The sequence below is a fragment of the Dendrobates tinctorius genome, unplaced genomic scaffold (assembly GCF_039654945.1).
Source record: "Dendrobates tinctorius isolate UK_male_01 unplaced genomic scaffold, ASM3965494v1 ptg000039l, whole genome shotgun sequence".
Lineage (NCBI taxonomy): Eukaryota > Metazoa > Chordata > Amphibia > Anura > Dendrobatidae > Dendrobates > Dendrobates tinctorius.
Genome location: NW_027361707.1, coordinates 50,820,399 through 50,845,665, shown reverse-complemented (window position 1 = coordinate 50,845,665; position 25,267 = coordinate 50,820,399). Strand labels below are relative to the sequence as shown.

The 25,267-nt window shown below is 46.3% G+C and overlaps 1 protein-coding gene across 5 annotated transcripts in view; it reads left to right on the top strand.

The window, feature by feature from the left end:
- Positions 1-25,267, top strand: part of CCDC149 (coiled-coil domain containing 149) — a 140,794-nt gene that overhangs the window by 73,158 nt on the left and 42,369 nt on the right. For all 5 annotated transcript variants that reach the window (XM_073574683.1, XM_073574685.1, XM_073574682.1 and 2 more), the window contains exons 3-6: positions 532-570; positions 876-983; positions 4,136-4,252; positions 6,022-6,194. In XM_073574683.1, the coding sequence (XP_073430784.1) occupies positions 532-570; positions 876-983; positions 4,136-4,252; positions 6,022-6,194 (437 nt within the window). The remainder of the gene's footprint in view (positions 1-531; positions 571-875; positions 984-4,135; positions 4,253-6,021; positions 6,195-25,267) is intronic.

Genomic DNA, 25,267 nt, shown 5'->3' with positions numbered 1-25,267 from the left:
CTCTCCAAATTGGGAAAGCATGCAGGCTCGACCTTACCAGATGTGTTGTGAGGAACAGCTTCTGACTTAAGAATCGAGTATCATCTTGTCAAATCTAAAAGAAGCTAATTTATTACCCCCAATTTTCAGAGATTAAAGTGAACCTGTCACCGTGAAAAGCCATAGATGTAGGTAATAGAAAGTTGCATAAAACAATACCTTGATATCTGCAATCTGATCTTTTATTCCAGAGAAATCTATATTTTTCTTAATATGTAAATGAGCTGTTAAGCTCTATGGGCCGGACATAGATCTCCCTGAGAGACTGCGCCTCATTTACATATTAAGAAAAACGTTGATTTCTCTGGAATAAAACATCGGATGGCAGATATCAAGGTATCATTGTATTCAGCTTCCTATTACCTACACGCCCATATAGACGGCTTAGGAGGGACGATCCTACTGACAGATTCCCTTTAAGAAATCAGTGATGTGATTGTGATGTATGTTTTCCTATATTTTAATTCTTTTAAAATTTTTATCTGCTTACAGGATGGAGACCCATCGCTTCCCCCTGAGAAAAGAAAGCAGGTACTATAAAATATATCATCTTTGTTTTAGGATGGTTTTCCTCTGTTAAAAAAAAAATTTAGGGAAGAGTAATAACCCTGCATGGTCCCATAAAGAGCAGAGAGGAAACAGAGGCGGCTTCATATCCTTCCTCCTAACCATGTATCACGGTGAACAGTAGGTAATCTGTGGGATTTAGGATGACCGCCATGTTGGCTGTCACACAATAGCTGCTTCCTTATAATGCGTTTTTTTTTTTTTCTTTATTTGTGGAAATCATGGATTCTCTGTTTTGGCACATGGGGGCTAACAATAAACTTTTGCAGGCAAACCTGGCACAGCTGTTGGGGGAAGCTCGGGAAAGAAGCAAAAAGCTGGAAGTGGAGATGAAAGAACTGCAGCAGCGACTGGGAGAAGTCCAGGGGGACAACAAGGTGATGGATTGTCATGTGTTGTCCGTGGGGTACGGCTTTGTGTGGTGGGTCTACGTGATATCTGAGGCTGTCTGTAAAGAGCTAAGCCTCTTTCTACAAAGCTGGGCTTTGTTTTATCCACTGAATGGCTATTAGCACACAATGATGAGATTTCATCGGAGGAGTCATTGTCCGATAACACTACAGTGTATTTATAGGATATCTGTCACCACACATGCTTTTTCACGTAGACCATCAGCTGGACCAGTGAGAAGTAACAGGCAGTAGACTGTACTTTTGGAAAACATTTGATGTGTCACAGAAACATGTGAGAAGTTTTGAACTTTGGGGGTATCCAAGAAGTATCATTTCTCCTTGCCGAGAATGACATGCTAAGCATGTCGAGATGAGGAGACTTAAAGCCGCAATGCTTCTCTGGGAAATATGCTAATTATGCAAATTGACTCTTCAGAGAGGAGGAAAACTAGAACTCTAGTGCCACCTATTGGAAGTAGCAATCCTAAAAGTCAATGTCGACCCTTCAACGAGCCTTGTTACATGACTTTTAGGATTGCTACTTCCAATAGGTGGCACTAGAGTTCTAGTCCTCTTCCTCTCTGAAGAGACAATTTGCATAATTAGCGAACTTTGAGGGTCCAAGAGTAGTTAGCTCACCGAGCACCAAAACAGGGGTGCGAGAGAGCTCAACTGAGCGCTACTGCGTGCCAAGACTGAAAACACACTCCACATACCGTACATTCTAGTGTAGCTGTCAACTACTAGACGGCCTCTTCTTAATCAATTCAAGGCCCCATAGAGGATAAAAACAATGTGCTCCCCCCCCCCACTTCAGTCGTGCCCATCCAGCGATGTCAGCGCGGCTGTTCCCGGTGGGTGATGTGACATTGTTATGTCACGCAATCTCTGCAGCATCACTGGAACAGCACTGGTACAGGAAATGAGTTTAATTTTTCTTTGGGGACTTGGTGCCTAAAGCCCCCGTCACATTTAGCGATGCACCAGCGATCCCGACCACGATATGACCCGGTCAGGATCGCTGGTGCATTGCTAAATGGTCACTAGTGAGCTGCCACACAGGCAGATTTCACTAGCGATGCAGCAGCGGTCGTACTCACCTTTCAGACGCGGCGAGGGTGACGTTTTCCGCCTGCGTCCATGGCTCGCTCGTCGGCGCCAGCAGGAAGCTGACGACGAGAAATGGACCAGGCCGATCTTGCGCGGTCAGCGATAGTCAGCGGGGGAGCCGGTCGGACGTAAGTATCACAAGGTAGCGATATCGCTAGCTGCGTCACAAAATCGGTGATGCTTTAGCGATATTGCTAGGGATATCGCTATGTGTAAAGCCCCCTTAAGAGGAGAGCAGTGCCCACAAGCTCAGCGGCAACAGCCATGATCCTCCCATAAATGGAAGGAGAAAACTCCGATCCTGCCAGTTACCCCTTTGGGACCACTCTACACATAATGGGGCCCCTTGTAACTACTGTCTCTAAGCTGTGCACTCTGGGAGCACAAGTTTATAGTGACCCCATTAGCATGTATTAACTCTTTCCTTTCAAGATTGCTTATCCTTGGAGGACACACTTCTTGTAGCTCTGATTGAGCACTGGGGCTGGCTACATCATGATTATAACCCCAGATCTCACTCTGGATGAAAGCTTTATTCATGTTTTATGTTTTAGAAGGCTAACATGAAAATGTATGCCATTAATGTGTGATGGGCTTGGGTCCAGCATTAGCACGCACTTCCGATCTCCAGGACTGACTGCTTCAACAAGCAGTCATTGGTGCGGAGGCGACATGACAGGAGGCGGCGTGGGCACATATGAACTTGTCTCTCGTATGTACATTGCTACAGTCGTTGTCAGATTAGCTGCTCGTATTTCGTGCAGTCGCCCCATAGGTGGCGCTACACTTTATGGAAGCCATTCTTCAGTTTCCAGCGCTGCTCTGGTCCTCTTCAGGAACAAGTGATTGTACTGCAGTTTTACCGTCTCACACAGCGGCTAATGTGTGGAGCAGTAGCGGCTTTCCCAATATATGTCCATGAGATTGAGAATGAGTCTCCAACATTGAGAAGGTGACACTTCCTCCACTCAGAAACCCTTGTATCAACTGGCTAGTCTGGTTTCAGGTCTTGTGATCCAGAAGAGGAGCGGAGCGGTGCTGGAAACTGGAGAAAACAATGTTCAGTTAGGTATTTTAATACACTTGTAGTACATTACATAAATATTTAGAGCGAGTCAGAGAAATAAATGCTGGACGTGCTAGGGAATCTGTCACCCCTTTTTTGAGATATCATATAATGATATCATTCAATTGTGTGTCACATAAGGATTCTCTTAGTACTTTTGCTTCCCCCTGACCCCGCACCTTTCATGCATAAATACCTTTTTTATATCGGTTCAGATGTATGTAAACTGCCGCTGTCCGGTCTGCTGGGCGGGGCTTATTCACCTGCTCCCCCCTCCCTGTCTTGCTCTATGCATTTCTTCTTGTGTAGAGCAAGACAGGGAGGTGGGGGAGCAGTTGAGTAAGCCCCGCCCATCGGACTGGACCGTGGCAGTTTACATACATCTGAACCGATATTAAAAAGGTATTTATGCATGAAAGGTGCGGGGTCAGGAGGAAGCAAAAGTACTAAGAGAATCCTTATGTGACACACAATTGAATGATATCATTATATGATATCTCAAAAAAGGGGTGACAGATTCCCTTTAAAGTGAATCTTTCACCTGTTTTTTTGCCATCTAACTGAAGGAGCATAATGTAGGAATAGAGGCCCTGATTCCAGCGATGTGTCACTTACTGGGCTGTTTGCTGTAGTTTTGATCGCTGTTTCATCAGCAGGAGATTATCACTAGAGGACTAGTATACTTGCTGCCATGTTGTTCACCCCCACCACAAGATTGGCAGTTTTCTGCCTATACACAGTGTACACAAGAAGCTGCCAATCAGTGGTGTGGGTGGAGCTATACACAGCTCATCATTTAGAGCACTGCTAGATCTGTAGCAGATGCAACAGGGATTTTATCAAAATTGCAGCACGCAGCCCAGTAAGTGATACATCACTGGAGTCTGGGTCTCAACATCTAAATTACAAATATAATACTCTAGTATTGTTGCTTTACCCTTGTGTTTCTGTCTGTCTCCAGCTGTTAAGATTGACCATTGCCAAGCAAAGACTCGGAGATGATGAGGTTGGAGTTCGCCATTTTGCACCGCACGAGCGAGAGGACCTTGTGCTGCAGCTGGAGAAAGCTAGAGAGCAGGTATTCATGGATTTTGGACAGATATGTGTGTCTTTTTGCACCACAGTGTAGGTTTGCTATATGAACGGTGAAAACCTCTGGCGCATGCGTTGAATGGATCCATAACTCTCCTCCAGTCACCAGACAGAAGCCTTATGAATGTTCTTTTGGCCTCCAGCATGACGGTATTCATCAGGGTGAAGTTATTTTGTTATACGTAAAGTTCTGTAGATTTTACTATTCCAAAAGTCAGGTGGGAAAAAAGTGGATCAAAAATCTTAGCATTTTGGGGTTCTCGCCTTTATATCGGTGTTGTCCCCTACTCTATTGAATAAATCTGGAAACCTATCCCAGAATGGCGCTGGAGGACCGCGGACCACAGGAGGCCGTTGGTTTTTTCAGTGACCGCCTTGTAAAGCTTTTACAAAGGGATTTTCCTGTAAAAAAATATAATAAAAAATAAGTAAAAGGATAATGTTTGCATAGTAAGACATTTTCACTTTTTATCTTTATGCCCTCGAAAATTTTAGTACATCTTAGTAGTGACTGGAACTTTGTTGTTCTCATACACATCACCAATTCCCCTGCAAAGACGTGGATGTAATCTGCACATCTTGCTGCAGAGTTCTCTTTAAGTAGTGGCAATTCCTAAAATCATAAAATTTTGAGCCTACGTTAATTTTATCGCTTTGTTCTATATACTGCAGTACTTCACTATTACAGCTAAGCTACAGATGAAGATAGCAGCCACAGGGCCCTTCAGCAGCCATGGGGCACGGGGCCCTTCAGCAGCCCTGAGGGTCTTCAGCAGCTATGGGGCCCTTCAGCAGCCCTGAGGGTCACTGCTTCAGGAGGCCGGTGGCAGGAGTGGGGTGATGCTGCGGACTCTGGGCTCTCATAAGATGTCAGTGCTGGGGAGAGGAGTCCCCTTTCCCAATGATTTCCCTGCGCTGGGCTTCAGTAAAATGACTGTCTTTGGCTCAGATTAAGATCTTGGACGACGAGACTATAAAACATACCATCATTTCATTTAAAACATTGTTACCCCAAAATTTGAGGTGTGGCCTATAATCCAGTGTGTCTTATAGTCCACAAGTGTGTGTGTGTGTATATGTCATATATATTATATATCAGAACTGCAATATTCCTTAAATAGGTCTTAAATCACAGATTTCAGTAATGCCTCTCTTATAAAGCTCAGTGGTTTTGGTTTCTTTCAGTGATTGCTTTAGCACCAGTAGCTTATTGCTAGTGTGACACGCCCTTTCCTGTGATAGGCTCCTCAGCCATGGTCATTGTACATACAGAGCCTGGTGTGGGCGGGGTTAGCTTCCTCAGCTCTGCTGTATTGCTAAATCTAAAAACTCTGATTGTGTCAGAATGGCTGCACCCATTTATCTAAGTGATACATCGTTGTATTCAGCTTGTCTTTTCCTACATCATGCAGCTCTCAGACAAGGCAGCAAAAACCTGCTGACAGATTCCCTTTAAGTGAGAAATTTCTTGTTTCATTTATAGGCATTTCTCATTTCCCCAGATTCTAAAGGGCAAACATAAGAGAAATGATGACTCAGGTCGTATTGTAGTCTCACAGTAAAGGCCGTGTCCTTTTCGCGAAAGGCTCAATCCTTTTCAAAACCTTGACAGCTAAGACTGCTTTGTTGTAATTGAGGCTTACGAGGAGCGTACATACGAAATAACAGTGATTGACAGGTTATCAACCCGTTTTTCACCGGGATCTTTATTGTTAGCGTTGGCAAATGATAATCAGATGATACGTTTTCTTCCAGATGGAAAACCTGGAGCACGACCTCAGAGCGGCGCTGGATGAACTCGAGGACGTGAAGCAGGAGCGATCATCCTACCAAGACAAGTCTGAGAGGTTGAATCAAGAGCTTAACCATGTGCTAGGCGGCCATGAGAAGAGGATCATAGACATTGATGCCCTCTGTATGGAGAACAGGTGGGTCTTCAATAGTGATCGTGGGCCGTAAAAAGTAAATGACTGAGCGACAGACAGACGGGTTTATGACAGTGTTAAGGCGGCAACAAAAAGCGAAAATCTCCAGGCTACAATCATATGCCTGAACATATGCTCAATTAAGTTCGGCATATGTTTAGTGGGTGTTAGTGTTGTCGCAGGCAATGGGCTGTTAAGCCACATATTACTTTTCTGTTTTCTTTGATTACTTCCTATTTTGGAATCACATCATTATCTAGTTCTATATTAAGTGTCTGAATATTTTTATTCTGCTTCGTCTCATTGGGGGACACATACTGTGGGTGTATGCTTCTTCCGCTTGGAGGCTGACACTAAGTGGAAAAAAAAAGTTAGCTCCTCCTCCACAGTATACACCCTCGCCCCTATTGCGGGCGGAAATCAGTTTTTTGCTTAGTGTCTTTGGAGGCACACGTGTCTGGTTTTCTCCAGACATCTTTTTTTTTTTTCTTCTTTTTCTTTTTTTCCATGAAGATAAGACAGGGGCGACGGATCCTATTGAAAGGGTCTGATCTCCCCAAACCAACAACGGGCGAGCACGTGTTGAGTATCATCTCCACGTATCCTTTCCCGCACCGAGGGACATATCTGGGTTTTTTTCCCCAGACGTCTATTTTTGTTTGTTATTTTATGAAGAAGAGACAGGGGCAACGGATCCTATTGAAAGGGTCCGATTTCCCCAAACCATCAACGGGCGAGCACGTGCGAGTGTCCCTCCACGTATCCTCTTCTGCGACGTGGGACACGATGCCGGACTTAGCCCTGTCCACCCCTAGGTATTGAAACCATGGGCTTGCACAGAGGCACAAGACTAGTCTGTGCGGCCCCCACTGCTCCACCAACGCTAGACGGCGGTGCTGCAAGGCGGCGGACGGTTCCTCTCCTCACCCCCTGAAGGGGTTAGATGGAGTTAGGGTGCCTGCATCGTCCAGAAACTTATCCCATCCCATCCCCTCTACCTGGCAGCAGGTTAGAGCCGGAGTCAGGTATGAAGGGCTGGGGAGGGCCTGCGGCAGCGTTCCGGGAAGCTCCAGGCATCTTAGGAAGTGTAGAGCAATCCTCCTTCCCTCTCCTCTCTCCTCCCTCCTTCTGCCAGGCGTGGGCGCCGGGTTTCGGCGGCAGGGACTGGAGCCTTCGGCCTGTAGGCCGCCGGCCCACCCCACACACCCCCCTTCTCCCCTCCCGCGGCGGGCGTGCAGGCAAAATTTAGTCCGCGGCTTCGGCCGTGACTAGGCCGCGGGCGGAAGTCCCGCCTCTGGCGTGACGTCATTCCCAGCGCCGCCCCCTGCCTGGGGCCGACTCCGAACAAATTGAGCCCCCGGCTTCATGGCAGGTAGGCCGCGACCGGGAGAGGAATGGCCCGCCCTACCCGGAGGACAGGAGCGCAGCGCAGAGGCAGCGACAGGAGCACGTGGGTCACAGGACTGGGTAAGTGTGACTCCGATCTTGGAGGCTCGCTACGATTAAAGGTGGCGTTTTTTTCCCCTCCTCCCTTCCCTTCAACCCTCATATGAATTAGGCCTGGCTGCAATATGATTGGGAAAGGTAATCGCGTTCCCTTATGCCGCATGCATTTCTGGAGGGGTTAATTTTTTGCCACATGCCAGAGCCAAAAATTATGAGAAGCCTGCGAGCCCGATCGCGCCCAGGAGCCCTCCCCTGCGATGCGACCAATGTGCAAGCCCCCCGGAGTGGGCCCTATCACTGTCACAGTACGAGGGCAATCGAGTTCCGTCAAGCCCCTGATAGGGGCAGGGACAGTGGCTGGTCGGCCTTAGAGGGGACCTCCACCTCACTAGAGCCTTCGGCCTGCAGGGGCCGCTCTTACTCCAGGCAGACCCGGTGGAAGGAATCCTTGTGGTGTCACCCGGTCCATCCAGTGCTGTGGCATCCGTAATTTCTGCTTCTCGCTCCCCGTCACCAGGGTTGATTGGTAGCAGACCTCAGGTCGACTCAGACAGACACCTTGACCTGGATGCTCCGGGGTCATGTGAAATAATAGACAGGCTCATAGAAGCCGTCGGTCAAACCTTGAGAATTGAGGATGGTTCCACCACGGCTTTTAGGCCATAAGGTGGCGTTTTAATGAGTGAAGCGGCCGCACGGAATTGGTTCCTCTTATCCTGAGTTTGAGGACATAGTGCAGCGACTCAGGGGACGACCAGACGGGGGTTTCTTGGGTCAAAAGGCACTCGAAGTAAAGTATCTATTTGCCGGACATCCGTAAGAAATGGATGAAATCTCCGATGGTGGTTCCACCGGTGTCGCGTCTAGCCACTAAAACCCTGTTGTTTTGTTTCTAGTGGTTCCTCTATTAAGGTTTCCACGGATTGCCTCATAAAGAGCTTCTTGCTCAGTAAGTGAGGTGTCAGGATCAGCGCTCTCTCCCTCGTTCGCAGCGACTTGGTCAGTCAAGACCATGAATTCATGGTCAGAATCGTTAAACAGGGTCGCGCAGAAGCAGAGCTACCTGCTGAGATATCTGAGATCGCTAGGCAGATGGCGATGGACCTGGGACTATGTAATCAATACGTCGTTGCATGCGGCTAATTACTCGGCACTTGCTGCCGCTAACGCAATTTCTATCAGAAGAGCTCTATGGATGGCGGGCCGATTCTGCTTTCAAGAAGTTCTTGACTTCTCTGCCTTATGATCAGTGCGGCCGTTTATTGGAGAGAGATTGGATAAGCTTATCTTTGACTCCACAGGAGGAAAGAGCGTTTTTTCTCCCTCAACAAGGGGTCAAACCGCCTTTTTCGCACCCTTTTCAGGCACGTTTTCGATCTTTTCGCAACCCCAGGTGGACCACAGCGGCCAATTCCGCCACTTCAGGCCGCCCCGACCAGGATAGGGAGCGGCAGATCTCGTATAGATCCAACCCACTGGGGAGAAGGCGAACTCAGCAGCCCAGATCAAGGGGATCCAGATCCCAAAGATAGTCAGCTAAATGACTCAAGGCGTTTGCCAGATGACACCAGCAAGGTGGGCGGCCGTCTACTCTGATTCCGCCACGTCTGGTTCAGTGTTGCACGCGACACGTGGGTAAAGGAGTTGGTGGCCTCAGGTTTTCAAAATAGAATTTGTCAGATGCCCTCCAAGACGGTTTTTCCTTTTTCTCGTTTTCCCAGCGTGGATACCTAGGCAAGGGCTCTATTAGGGGCCATTGAATCGCTCCTGCGCAACGGAGTCATTATTTCCATGCCAGAACACGAAAGAGCTCAGGGTTGCGATTCCAAGCTGTTTGCGGTTCACAAAAAGGGAACGGGTCTGTCAGACCTGTCTTGGACCTGAGGCTTCTGAACAGGTTCGTCAGCATCAGACATTTTCGGATGGAGTCTCTCCTGTCAGTCATATCGGCCATGGAGCGGGGAGAATACTTGGCCTCAATAGATATCCAGAACGCATATCTGCACATTGCCACCGGCCATTCTAGGCTGAGCAGGAGTGCATTTATCAGGTGGCGAGCCCATTTTTCCTGCTGATTAGAGGTTTATGCGCTTCGACATCAATGGTCGACATTTTTCAGTTCATGGCACTACCCTTCGGGCTAGCCAAGGTTCTCAGAGTGTTCACAAAGGTTAAGACAGTCGTCATGGGCATGCTACATTCTTGAGGCATAGTCATGGTTGCCTTACTTGGACGACCTTTTAGTTAAGGGCCCTTCAGTACGGGCATGCAAGGAAAATGTCAACATCACGCTGGATACTCTTGGCCGCTTAGGGTGGTTGGTCAGCGTGAGGTAGTCATCTCTTGTGCCAGCTCAGAGGTTTTTTCTTCATAGGAAGGATCCTCGCCACTTGCCGAGGGCTGGTAATTCTCCTCAGGAAGAGGCATTTACTCTTCGGAGGGAGTCTGGACACTTCGCCATCCAGTCCCTCATTCCAGCTGGTTCGGGATGAGGATTCTAAGAGAAATGGTGGCGCAATGGAAGCGTTACCGTTCGCCAGTTCCTTCTTCGCCCCCTGCAGCGCGCCCTCTTGTCAGCCTGGACAAGAATTCAGTTCACGTCCGTTAGCGGGGCCGGCGATCCTGTCAAGTCAGGGAGTCGCTCGAATGGTGGATAACCAGTCCCTCTCTGTCCCAGGGGAAGCCCTTTTTGCCCAGACCATTGGTTCGTGATGGCAACCAAAGCCAGTCTCCTCCACTGGGGGAGCAGGGTTTTCGCCACCACACGACCCAGGGGCGGTGGCCCCCGCAGGAAGCTCTCCTCCCGACCAAGCTAGTGGAGATACGGGCAATTTGGCTGGCTCTGCAACAGTTTCATCACTTTCTGCAGGCCGCCTTGTCCGAAGTCAATCGGACAAAGCCATGGCGGTGGTCTATATAGATCGTCAAGGGTGCACCCGCAGCAGAGCAACCATGCGCGGGTTGGGGCACGTTCTTCAGTGGGTCAAACAAACCACTCGGTGATCTCTGCAGCTCTCATCCCGGGCGTGGAAAATTGGGCGGCAGACTTTCTCAGGGGGAGAGTGATCTCTACATCTCGAAGTCTTCCAGCAGATTTTTTAGCTGCGGGGAACACCATATGTGGATCTGTTGGCTTCCAGAGTAAATGCCAAGGTGCCCACATGCGTCGCTCGGGCCAGGGATCTGCAGGCAATCAGTGGACGTGTTGGAACCAGTGTCACCGCCCATATCTATTTCTGCCGCTGTCGCTACTGCCGAGAGTCATCAAAAGGAGCAAGAGGGAAGGGGTTCCGGTGATCCGGCTGGCCCCAGACTGGTCCTATTGAGCGTGGTACGCAGATCTAATGCACCTGCTCGCCGACGTTCCTTGGCGACTGCCAGAACGCCCAGAGCTACTTTCTCAAGGGCCGATTTGCCACTCGAGCTCAGTGGCCCTGTGTTTGACGGCATGGCCAATTAATCTTGGATTCTATCCCAGGCAGGGTTTGGGAGCAAGGTGGTCGCTACAATAGTTAGCGCCCGGAAGTCGACCTCAGCACGAATTTTCCACCACACCTGGAGGGTGTTCTTCGCTTGGCGTCGAGGACGCGGTGTTTCTCCGCTGAGATTCTCGATCCCCAAGATCTTGATTTTTCTCCAGTCGGGCCTAGACTTGGGCCTGGCCCAAGTTCCCTCAGGAGACAAATATCGGCTTTATCCGTCCTGGTCCAGTGCGGAATGGCTACCAGGTTACAGGTAAAGACTTTCATCCAGGGTCTCTCCCACTTGGTACCTCCCTATAAGGCACCTATGGATGCCTGGGACCTTGACCTGGTCCTTAGGGTTCTGCAGGAAGCTCCTTTTTGGGACCGCTTCAGAAGGCTTCTTTGAGGTTCCTTTCCTGGAAGGTGGCGTTCCTAGTGGCCATTACTTTTGCCAGGTGGGTTTTCAGAGCTGACGGCACTATCCGGGCGACCTCCATTCCTCACTTTCCATAAGGATAAGGGGTGCTTAGACCAACCCCTCCTTTTCTGCCGAAGGTCGTGTCCTCTTTTCACATCAGGAAAAAACAAAGATGGAAAGCGCACATAGGGTGTATCGTCTTGAAGAACCACAATAGCAAGCAAGCCCAATCAGTTAGACTCACCTGCTGAAGTTGTGTGAGTCACAACAAACTGGGAATCTATAATAATAAATGCCCTAAGCAACTTCCGGTTGTAACAACTTCCGTCCAGTTGTAACCGGTGACGTCACCGCACACCTCTTTCCATGTTAACCCTCAACACACACACTCCACTCACCTTTCACCATCTCCACTCACTCTTTCACTCCACATACGACCCTTTCTCTCACTCCGTCTCTCATACTCACGCCGTCATCGCCGCTGATCCACGATCCCCGACATCTTTTTCCGCCGGCGCCATCCTGGATCCAGACGTCCTCCACGCCGGCGACATGTTCTTGCGGCGACGCCATTTTGGATCGGCGAAATCCCGCGATAGTCAAGATGGCGTCGCCGCAAGAACATGTCGCCGGCGAGGACGACGTCGGGATCCAAAATGGCGTCGGCGAAAACTCGCGAGATTTCGCCGACGCCATTTTGGATCCCAACGTCGTCCACGCCGGCGACATGTTCTTCCGGCGACACCATCTTGACTATCGCGGGATTTCACGATACTCAAGATGGCGTCACCGCAAGAACATGTCGCCGGCGTGGACAACGTCTGGATCCAGGATGGCGCCGGCGGAAGATGATGTCGGGGATCGTGGAGCAGCGGCGATGACGGCGTGAGTATGAGAGACGGAGTGAAAGAAGGGGTCGTATGTGGAGTGAAAGAGTGAGTGGAGATGGTGAAAGGTGAGAGGAGTGTGTTGAGGAGTGTGTGTGTTGAGGGTTAACATGGCAAGAGGTGTGATGCTATCGCATCCTCCCGATGCGATAGCATCGGGCCATAATCTAGTCACTCATAAAGGTCCGGTCGTCGCTGGTATCCCGCTGGTAGTAAATGAAACAAATCCAAAGTGGATAAAAGAGCCGGGCTGAATAAACCGCGCTGACCAGAAAAAAAACGCACCTTCGGCAGTCAATATAATAAAAAACTTCTTTAATAAGCCTACGCGTTTCGTGGCAAAACCAGCCACTTCATCAGGGCATAAAAAACAATCACAAATTCAGGATATAAATACAATCACAAACTGTTTCAATACACCTTTCTTTGACATCATTTCCTGTGGAAACGCCCATATGTCATATAAAACCATGTACAGTATATAAATAAAAAAAATGCTTAAATATTGTGATTAAAATCCAATAACATTTGTATCAATATCATGGAAATTTTATACACCAAAATAACAAAAAATATATGATAAAATGCAAAAAAATGAACTCGAGCCCACCACTTCAGAACAACCCAAAAATGTAGTTCTCGTGTCTTAGCCCACTGGACCACACCAAATCCACATACCCCTTTAGATCCTCATATGTAACAAATACCCCACTCATTTTATTATTTCACCAGAATATGTCTAAAAAAGGTCACTAATTTCATTTAAACCCATCGGTTGGAGTGTATTTAATTTATATATCCAATAAGTTTCCTTTCTTTTTAAATTTTGTATTCTATTCGGGGTATGTTCGGATACATGATCTATGGGAACCACCGTCAGAGACACAGAACCCTGATGGAACACTGCGCAATGACGGGACAAACCATGTTTCATATATCCCTTCCGAATGTTAAATCTATGGGAATTAATCCTCTTGTGTAATGGATGAGATGTCCGACCTAAATATTGCTTCCCACATTTGCATTGAATAAGATAGATGACAAAACTGGTCATACTTGTCATCCTATATCTGATCCTAAATTCCCCACTCGGATAACTAAAGGAGTGAAATCTATCAGTAGAATCAATTACAGATCTACAACACTGACAGCCTTTCCTGTTGCATTGAAAAGCGCCTTTTTTCTCATGTAGTATACTACTGTTTAGTGAAATATCCCTTGAGGAGATAACACTGGGGGCTAAAATATTCTTAATGGTGGGAGCCCTCCTAAAAATCAACCCTGGCTTCTGATCCATCACCTTATTCAGAACTGGACTTTTCACATCAATGAGGCTGTTGTTTTGCCTTCATTTTGTCCAGCACCGGTGCACGTGTGGAAGAGACTCGTCACACGTTAGGCCTAGTAAGAGCCCTCCGGGGGTACAGGTCGAGGACGGCTCCCATTCGTCAGACGAACACTCTGTTCGTGCTCCCCAAAGGGAGCAGAAAGGGACTCGCTGCCTTAAAATCGACCATAGCCAGATGGTTTTTTGTTTGACTTTTTAGGAGTCCAACCGCATTAGAGGCACGCCGATTCCAGCAGGGATCAGAGCGCACTCTATTTGGGCAGTGGGCGCCTCTTGGGCGCTTCGGCATCAGGCTTCGATAAAACAGGCTTGCAAAGCAGCAACTTGGCCCAGCCTGCACACATTTGCCAGACATTGTAATAGTCAGACTCAGGCTTTGGCGGATGCGAGCCTGGGTAGAAGGATTCTCCAAGCAGCGGTGGCGCACCTTCAAAGTCAATCTCCCACCCAGGGACTGCTTTAGGACGTCCACAGTATCTGTGTCCCCCAATGAGGCGAAGGAGAAACATGGATTTTTGTGAGTACTCACTGTAAAATCCTTTTCTCTGAGACGCTCATTAGGGGGACACGGCACCCACCCTAATAGCCAGTTGGCTCTTGTTTTGTTAAAATTTTAAGTACATTTACTAGTTTGAGATAAGGGTGGTGTTTTTTGACATGTTGTACCTGTATTAAGGCTGATTTGTTGTCCTCCTACTGCTTTGGCACCAAACTGATTTCCGCCCGCAATAGGGGCGAGGGTGTATACTGCGGAGGAGGAGCTAACCTCTTTTTTTCACTTAGTGTCAGCCTCCAAGCGGCAGAAGCATACACCCACAGTATCTGTGTCCCCCAATGAGAGTCTCGGAGAAAAGGATTTTACGGTGAGTTTGTCACAAAAATCCATGTTTTTCTTACATATCCATATTTTTGCTTTTAGTTTACTGCAATAAAAGGTTTTTCCCATCTATAATATTAAAAGGAATCTGTCACCAGTTTTTTTGGCCTATCAACTAAAAATATCACGTAATAGAGTGTGAGGTATACATTCCCAACTAGTTGTGAAACTGCGGGCAAAGTCGAAAAAAACTCTAGTGCTTTTCGGCTTTGCCCGCAATTGGGCAAAGCATACTGCGCACGCGCGGGAGACAATTTGAATGCGCACGTGCGGGACCTGTACGCACAGCCTCCGCACAGAAATTTGCAGAACTACAACCCTCATTTCAATACATGGATGTGTCACTGGGCCGAGGAGCTGCAGCGCCTTGATTTTGAGGATCATGGGAGTAGTTGACAAGATCCCCCCCTTTGCTGGTGGCAAAGATTTATATTGTATGTATGTGAATGTAGTTCTGTAGTTATGTAGAGCTGAGATGTGGAATAATTTTTGCTATAGAGAAAGATTTTGGATATGAAGATGCCCATACTCCTTCAATAGCGATCAATAGCACTCTCTCCTGGCTCTCCATTACAGATGGACACTCATTGAGTGAGCATGCATCTGTTTTTAATGGGGAGAGGGGACTAAGCCACTGCCAAACATTTCTGGTGGCAGCTTATGATGAGACATTAGAAATTACCATGACAGATCATTTCCCCATTATAATGTAACTTGGGGGAGAAACAGGCCTGTCTGAGGTTAAAAAAAAAAAAAAAAAAAAATTGCAGCATGTCCGATTTGCACCTGTAAATCGCATCACACTCGGCCATGGAAATGGAGAATTTTTTTCCCTCATCTTCTACTCATCTGAGAAAATCATCTCGTACTCGTCTCACATTCGGCGTACCACACTCTGCTCCCACTCTGATCACATTATAATTACACTCTGCTCACACTCTGATTACACTCTGCCCACACTCTGATTACACTATTATTACACTGCTCACACTATGATTACACTCTGCTCACACTATGATTACACTCTGCTCACACTCTGATTACACTCTGCTCACACTATGATTACACTCTGCTCACACTGTGATTACACTATGATTACACTCTGCTCACACTGTGATTACACTCTGCTCACACTATGATTACACTGCTCACACTATGATTACACTACTCACACTCTGCTCACACTATGATTACACTCTGCTCACACTATGATTACACTCTGCTCACACTATGATTACACTCTGCTCACACTATGATTACACTACTCACACTCTGCTCACACTATGATTACACTCTGCTCACACTATGATTACACTCTGCTCACACTATGATTACACTCTGCTCACACTATGATTACACTCTGCTCACACTATGATTACACTCTGCTCACACTATGATTACACTCTGCTCACACTATGATTACACTACTCACACTATGCTCACACTTTGATTACACTATGCTCACACTATGATTAAACTCTGCTCACACTGTGATTACACTCTGCTCACACTATGATTACACTCTGCTCACACTATGATTACACTGCTCACACTATGATTACACTCTGCTCACACTCTGCTCACACTCTGCTCACATTCTGATTACACTGCCTACACTATGATTACACTCTGCTCACACTATGATTACAGTCTGGTCACACTATGATTACACTCTGCTGACACTAGATTACACTCTGCTCACACTATGATTACACTGCTCACACTCTGCTCACACTATGATTACACTCTGCTCACACTTTGTTCACACTCTGCTCACACTATGAGTACACTCTGCTCACACTATGAGTACACTCTGCTCACACTATGAGTAAACTCTGCTCACACTATGAGTAAACTCTGCTCACACTATGAGTAAACTCTGCTCACACTATGAGTAAACTCTGCTCACACTATGAGTAAACTCTGCTCACACTATGAGTAAACTCTGCTCACACTATGATTACACTCTGCTCACACTGTGATTACACTATGATTACACTCTGCTCACACTATGATTACACTCTGCTCACACTGTGATTACACTATGATTACACTCTGCTCCCACTCTGATCACATTATAATTACACTCTGCTCACACTCTGATTACACTCTGCCCACACTCTGATTACACTATTATTACACTGCTCACACTATGATTACACTCTGCTCACACTATGATTACACTCTGCTCACACTATGATTACACTCTGCTCACACTGTGATTACACTATGATTACACTCTGCTCACACTATGATTACACTCTGCTCACACTGTGATTACACTATGATTACACTCTGCTCACACTGTGATTACACTCTGCTCACACTATGATTACACTGCTCACACTATGATTACACTACTCACACTCTGCTCACACTATGATTACACTCTGCTCACACTATGATTACACTCTGCTCACACTATGATTACAATCTGCTCACACTATGATTACACTCTGCTCACACTATGATTACACTACTCACACACTGCTCACACTATGATTACACTCTGCTCACACTATGATTACACTCTGCTCACACTATGATTACACTACTCACACTATGCTCACACTATGATTACACTCTGCTCACACTGTGATTACACTCTGCTCACACTGTGATTACACTCTGCTCACACTATGATTACACTCTGCTCACACTATGATTACACTCTGCTCACACTATGATTACACTCTGCTCACACTATGATTACACTCTGCTCACACTCTGCTCACACTCTGCTCACACTCTGCTCACACTCTGATTACACTGCTTACACTATGATTACACTCTGCTCACACTATGATTACAGTCTGGTCACACTATGATTACACTGCTCACACTATGATTACACTCTGCTCACACTATGAGTAAACTCTGCTCACACTATGAGTAAACTCTGCTCACACTATGAGTAAACTCTGCTCACACTATGAGTAAACTCTGCTCACACTATGAGTAAACTCTGCTCACACTATGATTACACTCTGCTCACACTGTGATTACACTATGATTACACTCTGCTCACACTATGATTACACTCTGCTCACACTCTGCTCACGCTATGATTACACTCTGCTCACGCTATGATTACACTCTGCTCACACTATGATTACACTCTGCTCACACTATGATTACACTCTGCTCACACTATGATTACACTCTGCTCACACTATGATTACACTACTCACACACTGCTCACACTATGATTACACTCTGCTCACACTATGATTACACTACTCACACTATGCTCACACTTTGATTACACTATGCTCACACTTTGATTACACTCTGCTCACACTATGATTAAACTCTGCTCACACTGTGATTACACTCTGCTCACACTATGATTACACTCTGCTCACACTCTGCTCACACTCTGATTATACTCTGCTCACATTCTGATTACACTGCTCACACTTTGATTACACTCTGCTCACACTGTGATTACACTATGATTACACTCTGCTCACACTATGATTACAGTCTGGTCACACTATGATTACACTCTGCTGACACTATGATTACACTGCTCACACTCTGCTCACACTATGATTACACTCTGCTCACACTTTGTTCACACTCTGCTCACACTATGAGTACACTCTGCTCACACTATGAGAAAACTCTGCTCACACTATGAGTAAACTCTGCTCACGCTATGATTACTCTGCTCACACTATGAGTAAACTCTGCTCACACTATGAGTAAACTCTGCTCACACTATGATTACACTCTACTCACTCTATGATTACACTCTGCTCACACTTTGCTCACACTCTGCTCACACTATGAGTACACTCTGCTCACACTATGAGTACACTCTGCTCACACTATGAGTACACTCTGCTCACACTATGAGTACACTCTGCTCACACTATGAGTACACTCTGCTCACACTATGAGTACACTCTGCTCACACTATGAGTACACTCTGCTCACACTATGAGTACACTCTGCTCACACTATGAGTACACTCTGCTCACACTATGAGTACACTCTGCTCACACTATGAGTACACTCTGCTCACACTATGAGTACACTCTGCTCACACTATGAGTACACTCTGCTCACACTATGAGTACACTCTGCTCACACTATGAGTACACTCTGCTCACACTATGAGTACACTCTGCTCACACTATGAGTACACTCTGCTCACACTATGAGTACACTCTGCTCACACTATGAGTACACTCTGCTCACACTTTGCTCACACTATGATTACACTCTGCTCACACTATGATTACACTCTGCTCACACTATGATTACACTCTGCTCACACTTTGCTCACACTCTACTCACACTATGATTACACTGCTCTCACTATGATTACACTCTGCTCACACTTTGCTCACACTCTACTCACACTATGATTACACTCTGCTCACACTATGATTACACTACTCACACACTGCTCACACTATGATTACACTCTGCTCACACTGATTACACTACTCACACTATGCTCACACTTTGATTACACTCTGCTCACACTATGATTAAACTCTGCTCACACTGTGATTAAACTCTGCTCACACTGTGATTACACTCTGCTCACACTGTGATTACACTATGATTACACTGCTCTCACTATGATTACACTCTGCTCACACTCTGCTCACACTCTGCTCACACTTTGCTCACACTCTGCTCACACTATGATTACACTCTGCTCACACTCTGCTCACACTTTGCTCACACTCTGCTCACACTATGATTACACTCTGCTCACACTATGATTACACTCTGCGCAGACTATGATTACACTCTGCTCACACTATGATTACACTATGATTACACTCTGCTCTCACTATGATTACACTCTGCTCTCACTATGATTACACTCTGCTCACACTATGATTACACTCTGCTCACACTATGATTACACTCTGCTCACACTATAATTAAACTCTGCTCACACTTTGCTCACACTTTGCTCACACTTTGCTCACACTCTGCTCACACTCTGCTCACACTCTGCTCACACTCTGCTCACACTCTGCTCACACTCTGCTCACACTCTGAGTAAACTCTGCTCACACTATGAGTACACTCTGCTCACTCTATGATTACACTCTGCTCATTCTATGATTACACTGTGATTACACACTGCTCACACTGATTACACTCTGCTCACACTGATTACACTCTGCTCACACTTTGCTCACACTATGATTACACTCTGCTCACACTCTGCTCACACTCTGCTCACACTCTGCTCACACTCTGCTTACACTCTGCTCACACTTTGATTACACTCTGCTCACACTATGATTACACTCTGCTCACACTATGATTACACTCTGCTCACACTATGATTACACTCTGCTCACACTATGATTACACTCTGCTTACACTATGATTACACTATGATTACACTCTGCTCACACTTTGCTCACACTGAGTACACTCTGCTCACACTGATTACATTGCTCACACTATGATTACACTCTGCTCACACTCGACTCACACTGAGTACACTCTGCTCACACTATGATTACATTGCTCACACTATGATTACACTCTGCTCACACTCGGCTCACACTCTGCTCACACTATGAGTACACTCTGCTCACACTATGAGTACACTCTGCTCACACTATGAGTACACTCTGCTCACACTATGAGTACACTCTGCTCACACTATGAGTACACTCTGCTCACACTATGAGTACACTCTGCTCACACTGAGTACACTCTGCTCACACTGAGTACACTCTGCTCACACTGAGTACACTCTGCTCACACTGAGTACACTCTGCTCACACTGAGTACACTCTGCTCACACTGAGTACACTCTGCTCACACTGAGTACACTCTGCTCACACTGAGTACACTCTGCTCACACTGAGTACACTCTGCTCACACTGAGTACACTATGAGTACACTCTGCTCACGCTATGAGTACACTCTGCTCACGCTATGAGTACACTCTGCTCACGCTATGAGTACACTCTGCTCACGCTATGAGTACACTCTGCTCACGCTATGAGTACACTCTGCTCACGCTATGAGTACACTCTGCTCACGCTATGAGTACACTCTGCTCACGCTATGAGTACACTCTGCTCACGCTGTGAGTACACTCTGCTCACGCTGTGAGTACACTCTGCTCACGCTGTGAGTACACTCTGCTCACGCTGTGAGTACACTCTGCTCACGCTGTGAGTACACTCTGCTCACGCTGTGAGTACACTCTGCTCACGCTGTGAGTACACTCTGCTCACGCTGTGAGTACACTCTGCTCACGCTGTGAGTACACTCTGCTCACGCTGTGAGTACACTCTGCTCACGCTGTGAGTACACTCTGCTCACGCTGTGAGTACACTCTGCTCACGCTGTGAGTACACTCTGCTCACGCTGTGAGTACACTCTGCTCACATTGCTCACACTATGATTACACTATGATTACACTCTGCTCACACTATGAGTACACTCTGCTCACACTATGAGTACACTCTGCTCACACTATGAGTACACTCTGCTCACACTATGAGTACACTCTGCTCACACTATGAGTACACTCTGCTCACACTATGAGTACACTCTGCTCACACTGAGTACACTCTGCTCACACTGAGTACACTCTGCTCACACTTTGCTCACACTCTGCTCACACTATGATTACACTCTGCTCACACTATGATTACACTATGATTACACACTGCTCACACTATGATTACACACTGCTCACACTTTGCTCACACTCGGCTCACACTATGATTACACTCGGCTCACACTATGATTACACTCGGCTCACACTATGATTACAATATGATTACACACTGCTCACACTATGATTACACTATGATTACACTGCTCACACTATGATTACACTCTGCTCACACTATGATTACACTCTGCTCACACTCTGCTCACACTATGATTACACTATGATTACACTGCTCACACTATGATTACACTCTGCTCACACTATGATTACACTCTGCTCACACTCTGCTTACACTCTGCTCACACTCTGATTACATTATGATTACACTGCTCACACTTTGATTACACTCTGCTCACACTATGATTACACTCTGCTCACACTATGATTACACTCTGCTTACACTCTGCTTACACTATGATTACACTCTGCTCACACTGAGTACACTCTGCTCACACTATGAGTACACTCTGCTCACACTATTACACTCTTCTCACACTGATTACACTCTGCTCACACTTTGCTCACACTATGATTACACACTGCTCACACTTTGCTCACACTCAGCTCACACTATGATTACACTCTGCTCACACTATGATTAAACTCTGCTCACACTCTGCTCACACTATGAGTACACTCTGCTCACACTATGAGTACACTCTGCTCATGCTATGATTACACTCTGCTCATGCTAGGATTACACTCTGCTCACACTATTACACTCTGCTCACACTGATTGCACTCTGCTCACACTATGATTACACTCTGCTCACACTATGATTACACACTGCTCACACTATGATTACACTCTGCTCACACTATGATTACACTATGATTACACTGCTCACACTATGATTACACACTTCTCACACTATGATTACACTGCTCACACTATGATTACACTCTGCTCACACTATGATTACACTCTGCTCACACTATGATTACACTGCTCACACTATGATTACACTCTGCTCACACTATGATTACACTCTGCTCACACTATGATTACACTCTGCTCACACTATGATTACACTCTGCTCACACTATGATTACACTCTGCTCACACTATGATTACACTCTGCTCACACTCTGCTCACACTCTGATTACATTATGATTACACTGCTCACACTATGATTACACTCTGCTCACACTATGATTACACTCTGCTCACACTATGATTACACTCTGCTCACACTATGATTACACTCTGCTCACACTCTTATTACACTCTGCTCACACTCTGATTACATTATGATTACACTGCTCACACTTTGATTACACTGTGGTCACACTATGATTACACTCTGCTCACACTATGATTACACTCTGCTCACACTATGATTACACTGCTCACACTATGATTACACTCTGCTCACACTATGATTACACTACTCACACTATGCTCACACTATGATTACACTCTGCTCACACTGTGATTACACTCTGCTCACACTGTGATTACACTCTGCTCACACTATGATTACACTCTGCTCACACTATGATTACACTCTGCTCACACTATGATTACACTCTGCTCACACTATGATTACACTCTGCTCACACTCTGCTCACACTCTGCTCACACTCTGCTCACACTCTGATTACACTGCTTACACTATGATTACACTCTGCTCACACTATGATTACAGTCTGGTCACACTATGATTACACTGCTCACACTATGATTACACTCTGCTCACACTATGAGTAAACTCTGCTCACACTATGAGTAAACTCTGCTCACACTATGAGTAAACTCTGCTCACACTATGAGTAAACTCTGCTCACACTATGAGTACACTCTGCTCACACTATGAGTACACTCTGCTCACACTATGAGTACACTCTGCTCACACTATGATTACACTCTGCTCACACTATGATTACACTCTGCTCACACTTTGCTCACACTCTACTCACACTATGATTACACTGCTCTCACTATGATTACACTCTGCTCACACTTTGCTCACACTCTACTCACACTATGATTACACTCTGCTCACACTATGATTACACTACTCACACACTGCTCACACTATGATTACACTCTGCTCACACTGATTACACTACTCACACTATGCTCACACTTTGATTACACTCTGCTCACACTATGATTAAACTCTGCTCACACTGTGATTAAACTCTGCTCACACTGTGATTACACTCTGCTCACACTGTGATTACACTATGATTACACTGCTCTCACTATGATTACACTCTGCTCACACTCTGCTCACACTCTGCTCACACTTTGCTCACACTCTGCTCACACTATGATTACACTCTGCTCACACTCTGCTCACACTTTGCTCACACTCTGCTCACACTATGATTACACTCTGCTCACACTATGATTACACTCTGCTCACACTATGATTACACTCTGCTCACACTATGATTACACTATGATTACACTCTGCTCTCACTATGATTACACTCTGCTCACACTATGATTACACTCTGCTCACACTATGATTACACTCTGCTCACACTATGATTACACTCTGCTCACACTATGATTAAACTCTGCTCACACTTTGCTCACACTTTGCTCACACTCTGCTCACACTCTGCTCACACTCTGCTCACACTCTGCTCACACTATGAGTAAACTCTGCTCACACTATGAGTACACTCTGCTCACTCTATGATTACACTCTGCTCATTCTATGATTACACTCTGCTCACACTATAATTAAACTCTGCTCACACTTTGCTCACACTTTGCTCACACTCTGCTCACACTCTGCTCACACTCTGCTCACACTCTGAGTACACTCTGCTCACACTATGAGTACACTCTGCTCACTCTATGATTACACTCTGCTCATTCTATGATTACACTGTGATTACACACTGCTCACACTGATTACACTCTGCTCACACTGATTACACTCTGCTCACACTTTGCTCACACTATGATTACACTCTGCTCACACTCTGCTCACACTCTGCTCACACTCTGCTTACACTCTGCTCACACTTTGATTACACTCTGCTCACACTATGATTACACTCTGCTCACACTATGATTACACTCTGCTCACACTATGATTACACTCTGCTTACACTATGATTACACTATGATTACACTCTGCTCACACTTTGCTCACACTGAGTACACTCTGCTCACACTATGATTACATTGCTCACACTATGATTACACTCTGCTCACACTCGACTCACACTGAGTACACTCTGCTCACACTATGATTACATTGCTCACACTATGAGTACACTCTGCTCACACTGAGTACACTCTGCTCACACTGAGTACACTCTGCTCACACTGAGTACACTCTGCTCACACTGAGTACACTCTGCTCACACTGAGTACACTCTGCTCACACTGAGTACACTCTGCTCACACTGAGTACACTATGAGTACACTCTGCTCACACTATGAGTACACTCTGCTCACACTATGAGTACACTCTGCTCACGCTATGAGTACACTCTGCTCACGCTATGAGTACACTCTGCTCACGCTATGAGTACACTCTGCTCACGCTATGAGTACACTCTGCTCACGCTATGAGTACACTCTGCTCACGCTATGAGTACACTCTGCTCACGCTATGAGTACACTCTGCTCACGCTATGAGTACACTCTGCTCACGCTATGAGTACACTCTGCTCACGCTGTGAGTACACTCTGCTCACGCTGTGAGTACACTCTGCTCACGCTGTGAGTACACTCTGCTCACGCTGTGAGTACACTCTGCTCACGCTGTGAGTACACTCTGCTCACGCTGTGAGTACACTCTGCTCACGCTGTGAGTACACTCTGCTCACGCTGTGAGTACACTCTGCTCACGCTGTGAGTACACTCTGCTCACGCTGTGAGTACACTCTGCTCACGCTGTGAGTACACTCTGCTCACGCTGTGAGTACACTCTGCTCACATTGCTCACACTATGATTACACTATGAGTACACTCTGCTCACACTATGAGT